This window comes from Jaculus jaculus, chromosome 6 (genome assembly GCF_020740685.1).
Source record: "Jaculus jaculus isolate mJacJac1 chromosome 6, mJacJac1.mat.Y.cur, whole genome shotgun sequence".
Lineage (NCBI taxonomy): Eukaryota > Metazoa > Chordata > Mammalia > Rodentia > Dipodidae > Jaculus > Jaculus jaculus.
The window spans coordinates 36,963,159-36,980,022 of NC_059107.1; the positions used below are offsets into that span (position 1 = coordinate 36,963,159).

At 50.1% G+C, this 16,864-nt stretch overlaps 1 protein-coding gene across 1 annotated transcript in view; it reads right to left on the reverse strand.

Annotated features, from left to right (window-relative positions):
• Nucleotides 1-16,864, reverse strand: part of Eefsec (eukaryotic elongation factor, selenocysteine-tRNA specific) — a 223,239-nt gene that overhangs the window by 19,321 nt on the left and 187,054 nt on the right. The window contains exon 6 of the mRNA XM_004665114.2: nucleotides 8,481-8,637. Coding sequence (XP_004665171.2) covers nucleotides 8,481-8,637 — 157 coding nt within the window. The remainder of the gene's footprint in view (nucleotides 1-8,480; nucleotides 8,638-16,864) is intronic.

Below are 16,864 nucleotides of genomic sequence, written 5' to 3' on the forward strand. Positions count from 1 at the left end.
ATGGGGCTGGAGATGGCTCAGCAGTTAAGGTGCTTACTTGTGAAGCCTAGCAACCCACGTTCAAGTCCCTAGTACCCATGTAAATAAAGCCAGATTCACAAAATGATGTATGCATCTGGAGTTTGTTTGTAGCATCTAGAGGCCCTAGCATGGCCATTCTGTCTTTCTCTTTTCTTTCTTGCTCTGCTTATAAATAAATAAATAATATAAATAAATATATAAAGCTGGGCATGGACACACATGCCTGTAATCCAAATCCTGAGTAGGGCAGAGTCAAAAGAATCACTAGGGCTTGCTCAGTGGTCAGCTAGTCTGGCTGAAAAAGAAATAACAGTGAGTTTCAGGTTCAGTGAAAGAAACAAAATGGAAGAGTGAGAGAGTAGGATACTCCCTGTTCTCTTCTGGTCTCCACATGTGTGCACATGGGGGACATGTATTGGCACACACAGCATACACATGCATCACATACACATTACAAACAGTTTTTTTTTTAAAAGAAAATCAAATAGTGATGAAAAGGAGACAGGTGTATATGAGGTGTAGACACAAAATGACTAGCCATTCCTGGGCTGTCCCTGCCCAGTCAGGAGGTACTCAGGCTCAGCTTCTGTCTGGTGGGGAGCCTGATGTTAGCTTCAGACAGATGTCACACGAATAGGCATCCAGCACCTTGTATCCAAATCATCTGAGTCCAGCTTGGGCTGCATTATCACCTGCTTTCAGTCCATTAATTGCAAAAGCCCAGTAAACCCACCCTACTCACTACAACATACAAGCTGGCCCAAGAGGCCACCAGTTAGTCTGTGACACAGTAACCAAGCACCTGTCACATGCCAAGCCTAAAGAAGGGTCACACTGCTGGGTGTGGTGGCGCACACCTTTATTCCCACCACTTGGGAGGCAGAGGTAGGAGTATCGCTGTGAGTTCAAGGCCACCCTGAGACTACAGAGTGAATTCCAGGTCAGCCTGGTCTAGAGTGAGACCTTACCTCAAAAAAAAAAAAAAAAAAAAGGGTCACACAGCCACCCCACCCCAGGGAGAAGTCACAGGCAACCCAGGCATAGGAGGGCCTGGCTAAGCACTACAGTGGAGATCAATGTGGGACAGTGTTGGGTCAGAAGGGGCTCCTGGGGAAAGCTCTGGGCACAGCCCATGACTCCCTGAATCCTGGGACTCCCTCTGGTTTGTATACTTCCTTCTAAACAGGGCCTGGGTTGGCCACCCCAGACTGCCTCCTCTTGGGGCTCCAGACCACTATGGCCACACTGCCCGTGTGGGTCTTGCCAGCAGCTGGTCTCTGTCCACTGCACTGGTTTACGTTAACTGTAGATATTTCCATCGTATTGTGTTACCCCATCCATCTTTGTGAACGGTCCGTCTTGTAAAATTCTTTTAATTATGTTATTTTTTTCTTGCCTATCTTCATCATCTACAATTATTTATAATATCATTGTCCTCGTTTCCAATGCTGGGAATAAACATTGTTGTAACAGTTCTTCGATGGGGTTCATATAATTTTTACAATTGCTTTGAAATGCTTCAATGGCCAAAGGGGGAGGAGGCTAGCTATTCAAGTGAGAGAAGACACCCCAAAGTGCTCCTTGCTCTGGGTACCATGCTGTCCTCACTAGGGTGGCTCCCAGGAGAGGCTGGCCTTGTCCACAGCAGCCCTGAACTGGGGGGTGGGTGGTAGCAGCTTGCTGGCGGCTGGGTCAGGTTTCAGAACTGCTGTCCCCATAGACATCAGGGCAAGATCCAGAAAGGGCACCGTGGGGGTAAGACGCCAGGAGAAGATGGATGGTTTGTTTTCATTTTTATAGGATTTTTCTGAAACCTCAACTTTCACCCCTCACCCCCTTCAGCTTTCTTCTCCCAGCAGAGCTTTTTTTTTTTTTTTTTTTTTTTTCCTTCTGGCATCCCTGTGGGAGCTGGTCACTAGCTATGTGGAGCAGAACCTAGTGGAATGAATGCCTGTGGATGCTCAGGAGAATCATCCTCACCCTGGGTGTCACTGATGATTCTCCCTTCCACGTGGCCTTGTGCTGGCCAGGAGCTCAAAAGGCCCCTCCACCATTGGAACCCCACTACCCACAGCTACCCTGCCATCCTGGTCTCGTCCACCAAATACCCTCAGGGGAGGTGAACCCTGGCAGCATGCTCTGGTGGAGGCAGCTCCAGGGATGTGATGTGCACCAGCCCTCCAGTGCCTGTAATGAGCTCTCCCTCTGACACTCTAAGAGCCCTACTGGTACCCCAGGTGTGGCTTCCATTGCAGTGTCTCAGACAGCCAGGCCATAGGGAAGAGAGAAAGCTACCTCCACAGGCCCTGGCTCTGGGTTCAGGTACAAGGTCTTTGGACCAGAGATGCAGGTGTCATGGAAGACCAATGGCCACTGGGCAGTAGCACCTCACACCTTCAGGGGGCTCTGGCATCAGAACCCAGGAGGTGCCAGTTCCAGGTGGCGGCCCAAAAGTGAGAACTCCATCCTTGACCTGTCAACTGCACCCTCTGCAGGATCTCTCAAAGGAATGTATGTGTGTGTGCATGTCAGGGGTGGAGACTGCATAACCATCAAGGAAATGCAAATATGACCACAGAGAGGCATCTAATCAGAGATGGTGATTCAACTTACAGGTACCAGCTGACAGGAGCCTGAGGTGAAGTGACACCATGCCTTTGGGATTCACTCTGCTAGGAGCTTGCAGGATCATTCCAAATATCTGGCGTTTGCTTTGTGAGAATTAAACAATTTAATTACCGAGAACCCATCCTACGGAAACAGTTTAATTTTTATTTATTTATTTATTTGAGAGCGACAGACAGAGAGAGAAAGACAGATAGAGGGAGAGAGAGAGAATGGGCGCGCCAGGGCTTCCAGCCTCTGCAAACGAACTCCAGACACGTGCGCCCCCTTGTGCATCTGGCTAACGTGGGACCTGGGGAACCGAGCCTCGAACCGGGGTCCTTAGGCTTCACAGGCAAGCGCTTAACCGCTAAGCCGTCTCTCCAGCCCGGAAACAGTTTATATTAAAGCACATTTGCAGGAAGATGTTAGTAACACGCGACCTAGTCCTGCCTTGGTACTGGCACATCTCTGGGTGAGTTGGTCACCTGGCTGGGCTGCTGCACTAGCATCTTTTCCCGCACACTCAAGCCGGGGCCTCACCTGCCATGCACAGAGCATCGTACCCAGAGAGGCCCTGGTGCTCACCCTGGAGAGTGGTATAAGACCAGCTTTGGCTGAGGTTGCCACCACACAGGTCAAGCTCTCTTGAAGGGTGACATAATGGAAATAAAACCAGAGGTAATGGGTTAGAGAGATGGCTTAGTGGTTAAGCGCTTGCCTGTGAAGCCTAAGGATCCCGGTTCGAGGCTCAATTCCCCAGGACCCACGTTAGCCAGATGCACAAGGGGGCGCACGCATCTGGAGTTTGTTTGCAGTGGCTGGAGGCCCTGGTGCGCCCATTCTCTCTCTTCTCTATCTGCTTCTTTCTCTCTCTGTCACTATCAAATAAATAAATAAAAATAAACAAAAAAAAAATAAAAAAAACAGAGGTAATGACACTCTTTGAAAATAATCAAAACAAGGGGCTAGGGAAATGACTCAGTGGCTAAAGGCACTTGCTTGCAAAGCCTTCTGGCCTAGTTTCAATTCCCCAGTTATCCACATAAAGTTGTACACAAAGTGGCACAAGTGTTTGGTGTTTGTTTATAGTGGCAAGAGACCTGGTGTGACCCCTTTCACATAAATAAATAAGTGAAATAATAAATAAAAGAATCAGCTGGGTGTGGTGGTATACACTTAATCCTAGCACTTGGGAGGCAGAGGAAGGATAGCTGTGAGTTCAAGGCCAGTCTAAGCCTATATAGTGAATTCCAGGTCAGTCTAGACTTGAGTGAGACCCTACCTCAAAAAAAAACCAAAAACCAAAAAACAAACAAACAAAAAAACTTGCAGCCAGGTGTAGTGATGCACGCCTTTGATCCCAGCACTTGGGAGGCAGAGGTAGGAGGCTCGCCATGAGTTTGAGGCCACCCTGAAACTACATAGTTAATTCCAGGTCAGCCTGGGATAGAGTGAGACCCTAGCTAAAAAAACAAAATCAAAACAAACAAACAAACAAAAAAAACAGCTAGGTATGGTGGCACATGCCTGTAATCTCAGCACTTGGGAGGCAGAGGTAGGAAGATCGCTGAGAGTTCAAGATAACCAAAGACTACACAGTGAATTCCAGGTCAGCCTGAGATAGAAAGTGAGACCCTACCTCAAAAAACAAAACAAAACAACCCAAACAAAAGAAAAAAAAAAAAAACCAAAAAAACATACAAACCTCAAACCTCCCTAAAATACAAACAAAAAGAATCAGAACAAAATTTCCTCCTGCACCATATCTACAGGCACCTCTGACATGAACCATGACTGAGCATCACTTACTTTGAGAGTATAATATAAAAGGTTTTCTCTGGCCCCTCTGTGAGAGGCCATGTCCCCTGCTAGGACGGGAAGAACTTAGAGAGCATTCTGGGAACAGAAACCCTCTTTTCAGAACAGAGGCCAACTGGCCACAGGTGAGGGACCCCAGGACCCTGGGTATTCACTCCTGTCCCAGGCTCTGATAGAACCTTTTTCCTGGTTCCCAAAGGCCAGGGGTCTTGTCCACTAAGCCGGGAAACTTTAAGGCCTAGGGTGGTCTTTGGCAAATTCTCACATCCTTACTACCAATCAGGGTACTAGGGCTGCCGACAATGCGCTACAACTCACCTGCTGTGAGAGCCAACCACCGGGATTGGGAGGAGAAACCAATGGAAGCAGATGAAGGGACGTGGCCCTCCAATCCTACCTGAGCAATCTGGCAAGACCAAGCTCACAAGGGGTTTTTGTGGGGACAGCGCTGCATATGGATGTTACAGGCCACACATCTATAAGCAAGGAGAGGGTGTTCTGCATCCACTCCTGTCCATGTACCCTCCCCACTATACCCTATGGCAGTGAAAAGTGTCAGAAAGAAATGTAAACAGAATCCCCTGATGTCCCAAGAATGAGAGGGCTTTGGGTGACTTTCCCCAGCTTTTCAGGCCCTGTGATTTCAGCGAAAGCTGGTTTAAGAAATGTAGGACTTCTAGAACCTTCTCATTCCCCATAGCAAAGCTTATATACCCAGAGGAGAGACTAGGTGAGTAGGGCCCTGAAAGGAGGGCCCAAGACCCAAGAATTAGCAGGGGCCCAAGAGTCAGCCTGGGCTGTGAGGAAGTGGAGCTGCAGGCAGAAAAGTTCTGTGACACAGCAGGCAGTGGCCAAGCTCAACCCCAAGTGAGCACCAAGTCCAACAGTCTTCACTGCAGTCCAGGGTGGGGCAAGTGCAGGCTCCCTGGGGACACCTGTAAAGGGCAGGTGCTAGTCTAAATTTAGCTGGAGGATGAGAACAGAAGGGAGGCATGTTTGTAGCCCACACTGTAGGTGCCAGGTCCCCACTGCCACAGTCTGCTCAGCCCCTAGCCCATGCAGTCCAGTTTTCTTGTACCAAGATGTGCTCAGCTGCCAAACATTCTCGATCCCAATGCTGGCCTCCACTCTTTCCCAGTGCTGCAGCTTGGTGCAAGGCACCTTGCAAGTTCACCTCGCCACCCACGCTATAGAGCCTGTGAGAGGCATGTGAGACACTTAGCCTGGGGACTGCTGAGAGTGCAACAGCAAGGTTACTGTGACTGTTTCACCTCTCAACCTCCTCCTCAGGCACCCTGACAGGAAGCAGCCTAGGAAACGCCCAGGATTCTTGGAGATGACATTTATAGGTGCAGCAACTGCCGCCAACATGGTGTATGCTGACCCTGCCTGGCGCCGGCCACGTGGGACTCTGCTTCAGCAGTGAGGGCCTGTCTGGACACCTCAGACTCATCCCCAGCCTATCCCACAGGACTCTGCAAAAAGGAAATACTGTGATGTCTAACATGTCTCAAGCAGAATCTGATGGTCAGCACCACACATGCTATTCTGTTCCCTCCTATCCCAGCTTCTGCACTCCTGGTATGTGACTGGAAAGGAGATATCCTTGGCTAGCAACACCTTTGCTTAATAGCTGAACTACCAAGGCTCAGTGAATTGCTCTGAGGCATCAGGTGTGAGGCCACTGGCCAGCTGCTGTGCAGCCAGGGCAGGGCCACTGGCCTAGTGAGAAAAGGCCAGGCATATTTGTAAGTACCTTGGTACACAGGGCTGTCCCCAGCAGAGAAGGATACATTCCTAAGCCAACAGTGCCATGGTGTAGGCAAGGCTGATGCCAAGTCCAAGCTCAAGGCCTTCAGGAGTGAAGTTCCCATTTCTCTGGTAATGCCCTAGGATAAATTTCTGGGATAGAACTGAGGTGAACAGCAAGGCCGATCCTGGGTCCTCAATCCTGGTTGGCTTTCTATAAGACCTTGTTGGGGAAGGGAGTGCCAGTGCTTTAAAACACTGTTCTCACACTAGCATTGTGGACACAGCCAAGCCAGTGAGCTGTAACAGAGCACGCAGAACAATGTCCCACTTGGCACCATTCAATGACTATTTCTCTAGCCTGTTGTTACTCAGCATTCCCAGACTGTGCCGCTCCATCCAGCCTGGAACTTAGCACACTCTGTTCCCTTTGTCCTGAATGACTTTCCTCCTTCGGTTACCTGAGGAGTTTCCTCACCTTCAAGACCAGCTCTGGGAACCTCTCATCCCACCCCAGAAGGGAGGAGTCACACTGCATTCCCTATAGCATGAGCCCTCCCAATAGTCCCACCAAGGAATTGGTTCTCAAGTCTTCTGTATGAGACTGCTCCTGGGAGAAGCTAAAGTCCACGCTGTGCTCAGGTCCAAGAGACAGGCTGCAGCTGGAGCAGATGTGGAAGGAAGGAGGGGAGAAGGCTTGGGGGAGTCCCAGTAGATCTTCACTCTTGGCTGAGCCCCATGAAGACTAGGAAGAGATATCCCTCGTCAGGCCCCACAGAGCCAGCCCTGCATCATGCTGCCAGCCCAGGGCCTTGGCCCTGTCCTCCATACACATCTACAGATTGCTCCTCCTCCGTGCATAACATGAAGGTGTCCCATTTGGGCCACTGCTGAGTTGTTATCGCATACAGTTCCTGCATACAGCTGTGTCTGGGCTGACAGTGTGAAAATGAGCATGGCCCACCATGGGCCTAATGATGCCTCGATGGATGTGTCCTCTGCTGTGTGAGGGCTAGACTGTGCATTTGAGAACAGCTACAAGGTGGTGGGTAGTAGCCCTATCTCTGGGGGCACTAAGGCTTCTGAACACCCACAGACTCAGGAAGCTTTCCCAAGCCGGAATTGGCGAGGGGCCCTGCTATGAGATACCATAGCTCCGTGCACGTTTCTGCACAGCATTAATGTGGTGGATAGAATGCAAACACCCCGACATCACACAATGTCCATCTTCCTACCTACTGCAGGCTTACCATGTGTCCTCTCCACACCACACCTGCAACCCTGACCCCAGGTTATATCAGGATGAGACTGCATTTGGGGATAGCCTTCAAAAGGAGAGAAAGTTACAATGAGGCCATTAATGCAGGTCCTAATTCAATATGCCTGCTTCCTAAGCACCACCCCCATACAGACTACTGCTGACACCATTAGCTTTCACACACTTGGCACATTGCCACCACAGCAGCCAGTGTCCATACATGCAGCATATCATGTACCTCAGGCCTCCAGCCCTCATGTACCTGGTGCATCACCACTTCAGGCCTATACACCTGTTTCACCCTCTCTGTGGGTACTTAGTATACTCATTGTCTGTCCCTTCCCACGCCCTCAGGCTCCATGCTTCCAGCACCAAAATAAGCTTGATACACAGTCAGCTTTAGTAAAACACAAACTGTAAGCCAGGCATGATGGTGCATGCCTGTAATCCCAGCACTCAGGAGGCAGAGGTAGGAGGACTGTCATAAGTTTGAGGCCACCCTGAGACTCCACAGTGAATTCCAGGTCAGCCTGGGCTAGAGTGAGACCTCACCTCGAAAAACAAAACAAAACAAAACTATAAACTGTATACACACATAGGAACTAAGGGATGACGACTGTATGAAAGAAACACAGACTTTAGTTCCAGAAGTAAGTGTACACCCTGACCCAGCCATGCACAAAGCCCTGAGCCTTGTGGCCTCTGCTAGGTAACAGGAGGTGGCAACCCACATTTTTCTGGAACCTACTAGGATCCAAGGCTTTATGCTAGGTCTTAGTGGTCTCTCATCGCACCTACTTTCAAGTTATCCTGTAAGATCAATAACCCGTTCACAAGAAAACCAAGTGTGTATCCGAAGTGGAACTCCTGAGCTTGCTTTTGCTCAGACTAGATCTTGGATTCCTGTCCAGATGCCGCCCAGGACCCACACTGGCTTTCCAGCTGGAGGCCCAGCCAGCAGCTCTGTGCTAACCATCAAGCTGCTCCACATGCCCTGAGGAGTCCCTGAGCAGGCACACATACTCACCGGGGATGTGAATCTTGAACTTGCCACTCTGGCCAAAGGCACTGTCGATGACGCCCTGCTCCCCTGTGGACAGCTGTACTTTGAGCCCCACAAAGAGCTGGATGTTGGTCTCTTTTTTGAATAGGGAGCGGCCGATTACACTGTGGTCATCCATTACCTGTTCCCACACAGAAGAGGAGGCGTTAGTAGTATGCTGAGAGCTGGCTCTAGGCACAGCCACTTGCTATCCTCTTGAGGAGCTTTAGGGTTGCAGGGTGCTGTACCTACCTCACATGCAATAAAGTGCAAAGGCCTAAGCTGTCTACTACATGGTCACCATATTTCCTTAACATGGCTATGTAACATGGATCAACATCTTGGCTCTTACAGCAACCCCATCAACCCCATGTTATACCTGAGGCACTTGTCTGCCAGGATCACAGAGCTCGGGGGGCAGAGGTAGCCCTGAATACAAATCTCAGCAGCAGCCACCCCTGCCATCTGTCTTTGCCTCCAGGTGCCCCCACAGCTCTCTAGAGCCCTGGCTCTGGATTCCATCCTATGAATCTCTGAGAAGGGGCCCTGCCTTACCAAATATCCAGATGCCTTGGCCAAGGCTTTTCTCTGCTTACCCTGCTGTGCCCAGAGCCCCAACTCAGCCAACCACTGGTCAGTCTAGGACCAGGTAGTATCCTCTGTGGTTCCCTGGCCCCTGCTGCCTTGCCAGACACCTTCTACAGGGTTGGCATCCATGCTGGCACTTTGGCCTCCCACCTCTTTGTGGGAGCTCAGGCTGAGAAGAGACATGGGCCAGCTCAGATGCCGCAATGAGCAGTATTTTCCCACGTCAGTCCCTGCACCCTTCTCAAGGGCTTCACCGCCAACCTGCTCTTCAGACACTGCCTCCAGCAGCCAACTTGGGCCCCATGACAAGAAGTATCCCTCAATGTCTAGTAGCAAAAGCTGAGAATGATCTGGAGTTCCATGCTGGACACAGATGACAGGTGCCCAGCCTCCACTGACCACACCTCAATCACAGTGAGAGATAGACATGAGGTATCCTGGATACCCCAGATAGCAGATTTGACATTCGAGAGCAGAGTACAGAGCAAGGCACAAAGCATGCTGCTGAGTGCAACAGGGAAATCATGGGACCAGGAGAGCTGGTGCCTCATGGAAGGGCACAGGGTACCTGAGGGACGTTCCACTGTACATCTCTCCAACCTTCTGGCTTTTGAAATACATGAATGAATCACCCATTCAAAAGCAAAATAAGGGCTGGAGAGATGGCTTAGCGGTTAAGCGCTTGCCTGTGAAGCCCAAGGACCCTGGTTCGAGGCTTGATCCCCCAGGACCCACATTAGCCAGATACACAAGGGGATGATGTGTCTAGAGTTCGTTTGCAGTGGCTGGAAGCCCTGGCATGCCCATTCTCCCACTCTCTCTCTCTCTCTCTCTCTCTCTCTCTCACTCTCTGCCTCTTTCTCTGTCTGTCACTCTCAAATAAATAAATAAAAATAAACAAAAAAAATTTTTTTTAAAAGCAAAATAGCCAGGCATGGTGGCACACGCCTTTAATCCCAGCACATGGGAGGCAGAGGTAGGAGGATCCCTGTGAGTTTGAGGCCACCCTGAGACTCCATAGTGAATTCCAGGTCAGCCTGGGCTAGAGCGAGACCCTACCTCGAACCCCCCCCCAAGATGAAGAAAAAAAGCAAAATGGGGGGGAGGGAAGCAAAATAAGGGTTGGGGAGATGGCTCACAGGTTAAAGACACTTGCTTGCAAAGCCTGGAGGCCCAGGTTCAATTTCCCCACTATACATATAAAGGCAGATGAAGTGGTGCATGTATCAGGAGATGTCAGCAAGAGACCCTGGTGTACCCAGATTTTTTCTCTCTCCCAAAGAAATAAATTAAAACTGTTTTTTGGAGGTAGGGTCTCACTCTAGCCCAGGTTGACCTGGAATTCACTATGTAGTCTCATATAGTGAACTCACAGAGATCCTCCTACCTCTGCCTCCCGAGTGCTGGGTTTAAAGGCACCCAGCTCCATAAAAACTATTTTTTAATAAAGCCAGGTATGGTGGTGCATGCCTTTAATCCCAGAACTTGGCAGGCAGAGGTAGGAGGATCATTTTGAGTTCCAAGCCAACCTGGGACTATATAGTGATTTTCAGGTCAGCCTGGGCTAGCCTACCTCAAAACAAACAAGCAAACAAACCACCAAACAAAAGATAAACATTTAGTTGGGCTTGGTGGCCTTTAATCTCAATACTTGGCAGGCATAGGGAAGAGGGTCACTGTGAGTTCCAGGCCAGCCTAGAACTACAAATTGAGTTCCAGGTCAGCCTGGGATAGACTGAGACCCTACCTCAAAAAAGCAAAAACAGGGCTGGAGGGATGGCTTACAGGTTGGGGCACTTGCCTGCTAAGCCTAAGGACCCAGGTCCAATTCTCCAGGCCCCACGTAAGCCAGATGCACAAGGTGGTACATGCCCTTTGGAGTTTGTTTGTAGTGGCTAGAGGACCTGGCACACCCATTCTCTCTCTCTCTAATAAATAAATAAGTAAATAAATTTTACCCCCCCCAAAAAAAACAGGGCCAGAAAGATGGCTCAGTGGCTAAAGGTGCTTGCCTACAAAGCCAAAGGACCCATATTCGATTCCCCAGGACCCACATAAGCCAGATGCACAAGGGGACACATGTGTCTGGAGTTAGTTTGTGGTGGCTGAAGGCCCTGGCACACCCATTCTCTCTCTCTGTTTCTCTCAAATAAATAAATAAAATATTTCTAAAAAAGAAAAAACACAAACAAAAAACAGGCAAAAAAGCAAAATAAAAAAATTTATAAGTACTGGTCTTCCACCCTCAAAATCTTCCATTTTTTCCTGACGGCCATGAGGAAAGGACAGTTTCTTCCAGGCATTTCTGAGGTCCTGAGGTACAGACCCTGACCTCTGACTGTCCTCCCCTCTGAGATGCAAACTTGGCTGGGCCCATGGGCTTGTCCTTTCCTGAGGTGCAGTCCTATACCTGTGGGCTGCCTCCTCCTGAACCTCAGAAACATCTCACTGCTTTTCAAGATGCCTGGATCTGGCCAAGGGCCCTAGCACAGTTGTTTTGAAAAGTAGAAACTGTCTCATTACCCAAAAAACCTTTTGGAAACATACCCTATTCTACTTGATTCATAGCACCAGATAAAAGGTACTTGCATTCCTCCTCTCCCAGTGATTGATGAATCGGATAGAAACAATGATAAGAGGGACAATCTCCACTTGCACAGCCTTTGAAATTCACAAGCCTCTTTCCCACACGGGAACTCTTGCTTGCCTTTCAGAATGGCTCTGTGCGCTCCCCTAGGACTGACCCTGGAGGGTGGGTCTGTTCTGGCCAGGACCACCAGTGTCCTGCCCACTGGTGTCCAGTAAGTTCCACTGAGCACACAATGGGCATCACCAGTCCCAAATGTGCAAGGTGGCAATGACTGCTTTGTAGGAGACTATCCCTGCAGCCATAGAATGGCAGAGCAGGGTTCCTGTCCAGGTGGCAGGGTCCATTCCCATCCTTTCTGTAGTACAGGCTGGATATTTACCTGGACAGGCCCGAGGGCACCAGGGTGGGCAATCCACATCTTCATAGGTGAAGGTGCTTGGGCCACTTCCTGTTCCCAACCAGCCCCTGTTGCTATGGCTACCTGTTACCCCTTCTCCCAGCCTATGTTCAGGAACTTCATAGTAACTTGACAGGTAGGACCTAAAACTCCTGCAAGGCCTAGGCCCTTTGCAAAACCTACGTTGAAACACCAACAAGTAGCTGACACAGCCTAGCTTCCTCTACTCTGAAGGAACAGTAGGGCCAGTGCTGCCCTGGACACCTGGAGCTCTTTGAGGATAGGTACAACTGAAACAGGGATTTCCTCCAGCATCACAGGGCCCAAGAAATGAGAAAGGTAGCCCTTGGACCAAGAGCTTACAGCTTACTTTGAAAGTCCCTTAAAAAGGCACTGCCAACAAAGCATGGTGGCACAGGGCTGTTCTTGAGAAGCTGAAACAGGAGGGTAATCATGAATTCAACTTGGACTACTTAGTTCCAGGCTAACACAAGCCACATACTTTGTAGTGAGACCATCTCAAAAAAAAAAAAAAAAAAAAAGTGGGGGTTGGGGTGGCTAGAGAGATGGCTTAGCAGTTAAGGCATTTGCCTGCAAAGACAAAGGACCTTGATTCAATTCCCTAGGGCCCACATAAGCCAGATGCACAAGGTGGCACATGTGTCAGCAGTTCATTTGTAGTGGCTAGAGGCCCTGGCATGCCCATTCTGTCTGTCTGTCTCTCTCTCTCAAATAAATAAATAAAAGTCATCATAGTAGTATGCGCCTTTAGTCTCAGCACTCAGGAGGCAAAGGGAGGATTGCTGTGAGTTACAGGCCAGTCTCGGACTACAAAGTGAGTTCTAGGTCAGCCTGAGCTAGAGTGAGATCCTACCTCGAGAAAACAAAACAAAACAAAGAAACCCAAGAATCAAATAATGCATCGCAGGATCAAGCAGATAAATCATTTTCCTCCGTAAATATCTGCTTCATTCCCACGTACCTGGAGTGCTGCATCAGGGACGACATTGAGCTGCCATCCTCGCATCAGCATGGCTAGTCAGAAAGGGCCCAGATCCAGACCTCAGGCCCCAGTGACCCTGCACCCTTTGCTGGCTCCTCCCTGACCTTCTCTATCCCATCTGTCTGCCTTGAGATTGTGATTTGACCTTAGGCCCTAGTCTTGTCTGTTTATGTGCTCACTGCTCCAACCAGGGCACATGCTCCAGAAGGCCACTGCCCACGTGGACTCCTGCCCTCCACAGTGGTACTCCCTGTATATGTTCGCCCCTTTAATAACAGCCTTACTGCCATGGTCACACACACAGCGAAAGTACACCCTTGTTAAGTTTAGATGTGTGTACGTGCTTACACAGCCTTCACCGAGATAATGCAGACTCATCACCCTGCAGCCTCCCCAGACTTTTCTGCTGTGGCCCTTCTCCCTCTGTCTGCAGGACACGTTTTCATACCCACCCAGGTTCCTGGTTCAGGTAGCCTCCTTCCCTCCAGCCCCCAGGACCAAGGCAGCCCTTGTTCTGAACCTGGCTGCCCTGTCTAATCCTTGACAGTTGGCTTGCCTATCCTTCAAGTAAAGAGGTTCTGTCTGCACCCCATGCCTCCCTCATACAGCCTGGTAAGCACTTCCTTGCTCACTCAGAGATGATGAAGGGAATCCACATATTGAGGTGGGAAGCCACGTTGGCTCTAGCTCTCCTTGGGGACAAGGCTTTACCACTGGAAAGGGCCTCATCTAAGAGTGGGCCAACTGCCAGCATGGGGCAGTTCTGCCCCATCCTCAGAAGAGCACTGGACAGATACCAGCCCAGAGCTCCCTGCTGGATGAGCCTGCATGCCAGGCTTCCTGGGGGCAGTTTGGCTACAGGCATGCTATCCATTAGCAGAGGCCTTCAGAAGATTCCTTACTGCCCCTTCCCTTCTTTTGGTTATAAAATATTAAATAAGCCAAATGCCACAGAGACAGCAGAGGATCTATCTCTCCCAACTCAGGGCTTTGCAATGAGGGCAGACTAATTCCATTAACTTCAGGGGAACTTCAAAAAGCATCAGGGCTTTCATGCCAGACAGAGCCGACCCCGAAGTTAGTTTTAGTGCTACACAAACAAGGTTGAGGGCCAGGGAGGCGGAGGCTCCCGTGCTTGTTTATGTTCTCCCTGGGCTGAGCAAGCGCGGCGGGCAGCAGGCGGCTGGTCCCGTGGGGCCGCCGGTGTGTGTGCGGCCAGGTTCACTGACCTACATTACCACAATATTGTTTTATGCATCCAGGATAAGGTGAGGAGTGAGTGGGATTTTTGATGACCTTCTCAGAAGAGGCTTAAGGGGCTCCCTCTTGCCGGCTGGCCTCCATCCCACTGTGGCGGGAGTGGCAGCTCAGAATGATTCAAGTTCAAAGGAAGTGTCTCTGTCACTCCTGCTTTCTTGTTTTATAGCTTAGCCAGAAGACATAATAGCAATGGGTGGGTGTGACGTCCCCTCCTGTTAACTTCTGTGTCTTCATTTCCATATGTGGCTCAAACTGGGGGGGGGGAGGGGGCTGGTGACTGGATTGTAGTACCTAGTCAGGACCCTGTGTGGTCTCTGGACAGTTGTGTCCTGCTTGCTCATGGCTCCTACTGTCACTTTACATAACTGAGTGGATCTGTGCATTCATGTCAGCCCCATGAAGGACACTAAGGTGGTACTACGGGTGCAGCCATCCCTGGGGGGCTGGAGAGCAGAGAAGGCACCAGACAAACTGTCCCCTCAGACCCTGCTGGTCCTCTGTATCCTGCTCTTCCACCATTGTCTTGAACAAATGAAAGAGTGACACATTGTAGCCACAGTGGGGAGAGTTGCTTCCCAGCCAAAGCATGGGGTAGGCACCCATTAGGGTCATTTAATCTTTAGCAGATGCTTGCGAGGGAATGGAGATTCAGCAATGTTATGCGACTTGCCCAAAGTCACACAGCTAGTGAGTGTGGGAACACTTGTTCTACCTCAGGCTACCAGGCAGATGACCCTCCTGCTGCTCAGAGCCCAAATGGCCTGACTCTACCTATCCCACATGAGACACAGGGGCAGGGAAAGTGCCTGAGGATGAATCTAGCATGGCTTTCTCCAGTGTGTGGGCTCCTGAGGGTCAGACTGTGACTAGTTGACATAGTAGCCTTGAAGGTCCAGATTGTGGCTGGTTGACATAGTGACCCTGGAGGAACCTAGGAGTGCTGAGCAGCCTCAGTTTGGGAAAAGCATGTCAGTGGAAGTGATAGTCTCTGTGTTTATGGACCTGAGTTCCCACAGATGATCTCAAAGGAAGAGGCAAGGAGGGAAGAAGGGAAGAACAAGCTAGCTGGAGGCTAGAAGCATGGTGAGATCTGGAGCTCAGTGACCTTGCAGGCTTCCCTGACTAGCTGGCCCATGGCACTATAGCCAATCCAGATACAGGGCACATCAAAGGAGCCCAGTGGCCAAAATCACAGATTCTTGTAGAGGAGACACCAGCACATCACAAAGCAAGCCCTCTCAGTTGGAGGGTTTGCATTCTGAAATCAATCATCAGGCTGCCAGACTGAAGGCGAGGCCTGTGGGGTTTGTTGGTGGCCCTGTTCCTGGAAACAATGTTAAACAAAGGCCAGCAGTGACCAGAGCTCCAAGTGGGAACTTTCACTGCTTACATGAGTAATTTGCTTCATCTATCTGCCTGTGGTCACTGGAGGGATTGAGCTCCCAAAAAGCAGTCTCTGGTTGTGTATGGAAGTCCAGGCTCTCACTGCCATGCCAAGCGAGTCCCTATTGTCCCCAGCCTTTGAGCGGGGACTTGGCTGTCAGTGCACATAATTATGTCATTACACGTGTCTCTCTCTTCTAGGGCTCTGTTCCCAGGATGAAGCTTGGGAAGTGCCCAAGTTTTGAAGTGAAGACTAGCTCAGCATCCAGGGAGGAAAGCTGACTGTGAAGTGGGGCACTGAACAGGGTTCTAGACTGTGGTCAGGAGGACCCTGTGGCATGAGGCAAGGCACTTCTCTGAACTTGTCTTCTCCTCTGACAAAGGCTGTTAGGATGAGGGCACTGATGTTGGCCAGAACACTAACACTTGACAGCAGAATGACCACCCCAGCAGAATCTCCACTAGTGCAAATCACACTGAGGCTCGGTGGGGGAGGGAGGTGGAGGGACGTGAGGCAGGTGATCTTCCAGCACACTCACTGCCAACAGCAAGAAGAACACAACCCATGCTCAGCACTCACTGTTGGCCATGCAGCCCCATCTCCCCTTCTCTTATCCCTCTGGACAGTTTCCTCCAGAAGATGGGGACCAAAGAGGCATGGGGTACGTATGGAAGGAGCTAAGGCTGCCTGGGTCAAAGATGAGCCCCTTGCTTATGAGATGCCTCCTCTTCTGGGTCACCTGAAAGCCACTAATGTAGATAAACACCCTTGCTGATGCCCCAGGGTCACAGAAACACTGCCTTACCCCCACAACAGGGCAAAAGCAGAGGCCATAGGTTGGGACTGGTTCTCAGGCCCTACCGCTGTAGGACGAATGCATGGGCAAAGATCTATGCCTCCCAAGGTCAAACCCCTGACAGCCCAGGTTTGATTCCCTAGTACCTATGTAAAGCTGGATATACAAAGTCGTGCATGCAGCTGGAGTCTGTTTGCAATGACAAGAGGTACTGGTGTGCCCATTCTCTCTTTTTCTGCTTGCAAATAACAAAGAAAAATAGTCTTAAAAAGTTGGGCCAGGCATAGTGGCACATGTCTTTAATTCCAGCACTCAGGAAGCAGAGGTAGGAGGATCACCATGAGTTTGAGA